Genomic DNA, 6,691 nt, shown 5'->3' with positions numbered 1-6,691 from the left:
CTCTTATAGTAAACAGAACAAGATAGAGCTAGTTTATGTGTTGCTGCTTTAAAATGTCATCATTATAATTTTGCCCTGAGCATTCTGCTTTGTTAAATCTATTTTAAACTCAAAGCTCAGGCCATTATTTCGCTATATATTCTGCAAATGCTTGTCTTTCTTTTTATTTGAGTCATAATCTAATACAATGAGTCTTAACTACTGGGTCTGTTTGATACAGTCGTAGACAGCGGGAAATGACGGTTCTAAACACAAATAAATTAAATGCAATAAATCATATAATTATATGGTCCCATTCCACAGAATTTCCACAGTTATTAACTTCGTAAATCTAGCAAGGTTATATATATATATATATATATATATATATATATATATATATATACAGTATATATGCTCATGTTTAAAAATGTAAAGATAAAGTAAATACAGTAAATTTGACATCTTTCTCTCTTCTTTTGGAAAGGCGTGAAAACGCTATATTGGATTTTTTTCTTTTGCTATTTGAGCAAATTTATAATCATAAATTTATAGTCAATAAGGTAATTGATCAATTTAATTTAGTTCATTCTGTTAAATTTTTTTCTCTTTATTTCTACTGTTCATTTTATGTGACTTTTCATTTTGTATGACACCGTATTTGTACATTGTCTAAATTTATTTCTTAAAATTTTAAGATTATATTTTCATTCAATTATATTCATTATTTTCACTACCCCCTGTATTGTTTAGTTTTTTCTTAAGAAATTGCACCCTGAGGTTGTGCGTCCAATCAAACTGTATGGTATTTTGGTGCAAATTTGTGTCATTTGGTAGAAGCTAGTCAGATTAGGTAGATACCAACATGGTCAAATTCTGTAACATGCCTTTATTCTCGAAAACTACATTAAAACTGGATTAAATAGAGGTTTGCTTGTTGGGCCTATGCAATTCATGGAAATATTGCACATTTTAATGTTTTTTCTTAGTGCCATTTTTTCAACTTTGTACAAGAAAGTAGATTTCTAGCTGTGCTGGGTCACCACCGGAAGCAAAACTAGATGCTCTAACCTGGTCCAGGGGCCTTTACCATCCAAGACGATAAGGCCATCAGCTGCCTCACAGCATATAACACACCTTTGAAAGCTGGATTCATCACTGTCAGAAAGGCAGCACTGTTCAAAGTTAAAATGTCAGTTCATGGAGGAGCAGCGTCTTGGCTTTCTGGGTCGTCATTGAGTGACGGGTCAGTGTTGAGGTGGTTGATCTCCAGGCTCTTAGGAGACTCTTTTAGTAGACTCTCGACCTGGCGGAACACTGAAGCCTCTCTGTATTTGCGCAGACGTCCCAAAACGTCCTGCCCAGAAAACAGCACACATCCGTAATCTCAAACTCCGACATGTATTACTTCAGCCACATCAATCTGATCCTACGGCATCTGTTACATCCCTTTGAATTACTTGGCAACAGCTACTGAGAACACGAGGGGCGAATATGGCGAAATAAATCAAACTTACATGCTCTGAAAAAATCCCAGGACTTGGCTTCTGGACTCTTTCCAGTAGAAGACCATTGAGAGCTGCGTCAGACGCCAAATCTTTCAGCCTCTCATCATCTGGACTATCAGTTTGTCCCAGTCTGGCATGGAACAGCTCACTTAGGCCCACCTGTAAAACCTGGAAATGGGGACAGGACATTATGTCAATAAGAAAGACTCTATTAGCACAATCCATTCTTGGTTTGTTCAAGCTGGGTTGGTGTGGAGTGGTTACTTATAGCACCTTGAAGAAGGCTCTTTGAAAGGCAGGAATGGTGTCGGTCCTCATCTGGCCGGTGGAAATGTGTGCAGCACAGTGCATTAGCAGCAGAGAGAGGCCACCCACCGATTGCAATCTCTGACTGCGAACAAACAGAGTCTTCTGTCCCTCCTGAAAACATAGGAACTGCTAAGTGCACAGGGGTTTGTATGACAGAGCACTAAGTATGCTTAACATGAATTAATTATCACTCACACCTTAGTGCAACCGAACTAGCCATGAGACCAATTATATCACAGAGAATGTGGTGCTAATTATCACTTCTCAAAGTCTGGTAAATTATTAATAACTTTTCTTTCTTTTTATAGCTGGTTCAATACAAACATGCCTAAGCGCCTAGATACCTGATAATAGAAAGAGTTGCGGAAAGCATTGTTATGGTAGTCGTTGAAAGGAAGAGTAGAAGCCAGTTGAAGGGTTACTGCTGGTATCTAGAATGAAGAAATCAAAGCTGTGAATACACTTACGGCTGTTTGCGTGTAAGTTTGGAGTCAGTAAGATTGAAAAAAAAAAAAAAGAAATTAATACTTTTGTTCAACAAGGACACATTACACTGATCAAAAGTGACAGTAAAGACATATAATTCATCAAAGAATCTTGAAAAAATATATCACGGTTTCTGGAGTAATGGCTGCTGAAAATTCAGCTTTGCCATCACAGGAATACATTTACAGTAAGTTCAAATAGTAAAGAGTTATTTCAAACTGTAATAATATTTAACAATATTATTGTTTTTACTGTATGTTTGATCAAATAAACACATCCAGGTATTGTAAGCATAAGAGACTTCTTTCAAAAACATTTTTAAAAAAGTGCATATTCTCAGCAGTATTTATCTGCCACAAAAACACTCAATAAAGGTGACAGCATTAGAACTGATTCATTTATATTAAATACCAATTTTAAAAAAAAACATAATTTATATAAATTATATCAATAAATAATTTGATGAACATTAATTAACCAAATATTAGATTATTTTCTATAACTGTTGTAAAAAATACTTCACATAATATTATTTTGTATATCCCTTTAGAAAAAGAAATCGTAAAATGTCACATAACTATCAATGCAGGAACTCAAATGATTTTTTTTTCAACTGGTACATTTAAATAATCTATCTAACCAATTAAAACTAAGATGCATATGCAACCCATCACCTTGTTAAAAGATCTAATGTTTTTTGTCACGCTACTTAAACATGTAGTTGAGTCAGTATTGTAGTTACATTTCGTTAGTTACTCCCAACACTGTCTATGAGAACATAATAGCAAGGGAGAAAAAGACAGACGGATCCAGACCATTTTATGTAAGTGAAGGTGCTGGAGGAGAAACTGTCCATGCTGGTAGAGCAGAAGCTGTCGTGGGTTGAGGGTTTCAGAGCTCACTTGAATCAGCTCTCCCTCACACTCCCACTGGGCATCCATGAAATCCATGAATGACTGGCCTGCACCTGAATGCATGTACAAACACACACCATTTAATGGTGTTAGACTTTGGTGTCAGACTTTGATCACTCTGCATCTTTGCGAACTTTAACAAAAAATAAAGCTGTTAATTAATTACATCATAACACAGCCCCTTAACCTTAAGAAGCTGCTAAAAATAAAGCTCCAGTTATATTCCCACACTGACATGTACATGATGTTTTTCATGGCTTTAAGTCATCTGTTGCTACACTAATGACTTTGCAGTTCTGATGAGTTCAGATTGCACGCTTCAGTGGTGATAATTAGAGCCTGACCCGAAGGATGGATCTTGAGAAGGCCTCTATCTCTGGCACTATCCCTGAGCTGTTGCTCCACTTCCTTCATCAGCTGGAAGAGAGGAGATAGTGCTACTAGTCTGGACCAGTCTTCCTCTGCAACACCATAACACAAATACAGAATACCAAAACAGGAAAATCACATAAAAATTGTTTTATTGCTGTCATGTTTCTTAGCATTTACTTATACTTATTTTTTTTAGATTTTCTGAAGAAAATGTGAGTGGTTCTTTCCAGCTCAAAATTTGCCATCATAATGCTAAGTTACTAAAATGTGGTTCCTAACACGTTCTGAGTGGTTTTTAGTATGTTGCCAAGGACACATTTAATTTATAATTTGTCTTAAATCTAATTTTGTTAAAAAAAAATTAAAAATCGTGAATCGAATCGAATCGAATTGTGAGTTGAGTGAATCGTTACATCCCTATCTAATACTAATACTCTGGCCCTAGAAATGACTCCTTTTTTCAATGTTTGTTTTGGGGGTCATTTTTCTGCACTCAAAAATTGGAATTCGCAGCAAAAGAAGGTTAATTGTCTATTGTCAATAGTGTAGTTTATGTACAAACACAGTTTAACCAGAAACCAGCTTTCTTTTGGTCAACATGGCGAATCAGTGTGAATAACCTGAACCCGCACAATCTGCATGGGGAAATCTTTCGCCCTGGATTACTATTGAAATGATTGGATTTTACGTCTGAAAACTGGCCGAACAACAGTACTGTACATGTGACCACACCTCAAGTCTGAATGCTTTGAAAAAGTAAGAATGCACTGCTCCCCAATAAACAGCACGATTTAAGGTATAATTCATGTCTGTAGAAAAAAATGGCAGCATTGCAGTAATCAAGTCTGGACACGACCAGACTCAGTCTCAAGTCCCAGTCCAAAACTATCAGGAGCATTTGGACCCGGCTTGGACTTGGACTCAAATGAGCTGTTCTCGACTTGTCATAAAAAATATGGTCTTAGAATCAGACTTGAGATGGACTTGAATCTGAGTCCAATCGTGTCCAGACTTGAGTACTACAACACTGACAAATGGTGCAATTACTGAAGTTTAAAACCTAGTATTAGGGATGTGAACATACTCTAAGTGTAAGCAAGTATAGGAAACAAAATTATTATAGTACCCAAGTATAATATATACACCATAAGTATATAAATTGTGATGGCTGCCTTAGAAAACATGCTAATAGCCCCAATAACACCTTGAGTCATGTGTTAAAGCAATGTAACAAATCACGTTTTTGCATCAGTGTGCTCCTGTGGTTCAAATGTGACCTCCATGGTTAAAAGAACCTATGAGTCATAAACATACACTGGTTCAGCTCAAAGCTCTCAGGTAAAACGCTCTGACCTGCTAGCTGTGGGATACTGATGTGTGCGGACAGACCAGGTTCCTGGAGAGATTGGACATCTGAATGGAACAAGAGAGAACATCATGTTGTGATCTGAAATGAGGATGCTGGTAACATCTCTGACTTAAGACACCCTCACCCTGGCTGTGGTTCAGCTGTGTTTTTTCCTGGCTTTTCTGAGTGTAAGATGGGTTTGACAGAGGAAGAGAGGGCACCGTGGCATTCTGTTCACTTGAAGACTGAGCCTTCATTTGATCTTTAAAGGACTGAGTTGAGACACCTAGAGCAGCAGGAGACACAAACACAGCGGTGAAATTCTACAGGCTGACAACCAGAATCTCACTATTTATTGTTTTGTACATTGAAAAATACCTTTCACAACAGACACAGATTCGGTCCACGCTCTGGAAGCGCTGTCTCGCCCGAACGCCTGCTTCCCTTTTGAGAAACATTTTGCAACTGAAACAAAAGCATGATTAACTTTTCTGTAATAAGGCATAAATTAGGTTATTGTACCAGAGCTCTGCTGCCGCTGTGTGCTGGTCGACTGGCCAAGTGCTTTGGTTTCCTCCAACAGCTGAATAAGTCGTTCAAGCAGAGGAAGGATTTTCTGCTGAGTCATGGCTATTACTTTCAGAGGGTTTCTCACAGCCTTGGGCTGCAGCACGCCAAAATCCTTATACCAGAATGTGCCAGAAACCAAAGACTAGAGGAAAAGAATCAATTCAGTAGACTGTCAGGGGAAAAGGTGGAATAAAGTCTGCTAAAGCGTTCCTAATTGTCCCAAATAGATACCAAACGGCTCTAAGGTAAACCAAGGACATTACTAAACAATTATCAGTCAGTGTCATGAGCCTATATTGCACGTCTGGCCTCCGGCACGTGTTACCTGCGCAATGTCAGCACGCAGCTGGCAGACCTGACGAGCACAGTGGAGAGACGAAAGTGCAGCATCCAGCTCTGCTTGTCTCTGCATTAATTGCTCCCACAGATCCTTCTCCCTCAGTTTCCCATCCTGTGAGAATCAAAAGACACTGTGTTATTCATCCCAGACCACACTCCATCAAACTGGAAAATGGACAGTGCAAAGCCAGAATGTTGGCGATCGCACCAATAGTCATGCGAAGGATATCAAACTTCCAATGTATTGATCTGTTCATTCAGCTGTTTAACGAAGTAGTAATGAGCTCAACAGACTGTTGTCAGCATTGTATCTTTCTGTCTGAGGGTGAGAGTGTGTTTTTATGTTTCAATGTGAAAACAAGCTGACCAGATGCTGTGTTTCCTGTGCCGACAGCTGATCCCGGTCCCTCTGCAGTCTCTCCATGGACACACTCACTCGGTTCAGCACGGCCTTAAGCTCGGTGTGCCAGTAACACTGCTGCTCCCACTCCTCCTCGTCTCCTTAAAGAAAAAGTTCACACCGAGATGAAAACTTTGTCATTACTTATTCACTATCTTGTCATTCCAAACCCTAAAGCTGTTATCTGAAACAAAATTGAGGACAAAACTTTTTTCCAAACAGTGATAGTTAATAGTCACCTCTGTTAAGCCAACAAACTCGCAATGCAATATGTAACTATGTTAAATTTTGGAAAACTGATGGCTAATTAATTTACATTTTACATTTACATTTAGACATTTAGCAGACGCTTTTATCCAAAGCGACTTACAAATGAGGACAATAGAAGCAATCAAAATCAAGAAAAGAGCAATGATATGCAAGTGTTATAACAAGTCTCAGTTAGCTTAATGCAGTACACGTAGCA

At 38.3% G+C, this 6,691-nt stretch overlaps 1 protein-coding gene across 1 annotated transcript in view; it reads right to left on the bottom strand.

Annotated features, from left to right (window-relative positions):
- Nucleotides 1–640: 640 nt before the first annotated feature.
- LOC107717267 (uncharacterized) overlaps nucleotides 641–6,691 on the bottom strand; it is a 16,089-nt gene continuing 10,038 nt past the window's right edge. The window contains exons 10-21 of the mRNA XM_016523949.1: nucleotides 6,193–6,326; nucleotides 5,812–5,937; nucleotides 5,439–5,628; nucleotides 5,295–5,360; nucleotides 5,062–5,202; nucleotides 4,922–4,981; nucleotides 3,541–3,657; nucleotides 3,098–3,249; nucleotides 2,141–2,227; nucleotides 1,761–1,907; nucleotides 1,497–1,655; nucleotides 641–1,336 (exon numbers count right to left, since the gene is read on the bottom strand). Coding sequence (XP_016379435.1) covers nucleotides 1,178–1,336; nucleotides 1,497–1,655; nucleotides 1,761–1,907; nucleotides 2,141–2,227; nucleotides 3,098–3,249; nucleotides 3,541–3,657; nucleotides 4,922–4,981; nucleotides 5,062–5,202; nucleotides 5,295–5,360; nucleotides 5,439–5,628; nucleotides 5,812–5,937; nucleotides 6,193–6,326 — 1,538 coding nt within the window. The 3' untranslated portion in view covers nucleotides 641–1,177. The remainder of the gene's footprint in view (nucleotides 1,337–1,496; nucleotides 1,656–1,760; nucleotides 1,908–2,140; nucleotides 2,228–3,097; nucleotides 3,250–3,540; nucleotides 3,658–4,921; nucleotides 4,982–5,061; nucleotides 5,203–5,294; nucleotides 5,361–5,438; nucleotides 5,629–5,811; nucleotides 5,938–6,192; nucleotides 6,327–6,691) is intronic.

Source organism: Sinocyclocheilus rhinocerous, unplaced genomic scaffold (assembly GCF_001515625.1).
Source record: "Sinocyclocheilus rhinocerous isolate Xijiao unplaced genomic scaffold, SAMN03320098_v1.1 scaffold1893, whole genome shotgun sequence".
In the NCBI taxonomy this organism is placed as follows: domain Eukaryota; kingdom Metazoa; phylum Chordata; class Actinopteri; order Cypriniformes; family Cyprinidae; genus Sinocyclocheilus; species Sinocyclocheilus rhinocerous.
Note: the sequence above shows the minus strand (reverse complement) of the source record. Positions and strands in the feature narration are given on the sequence as shown.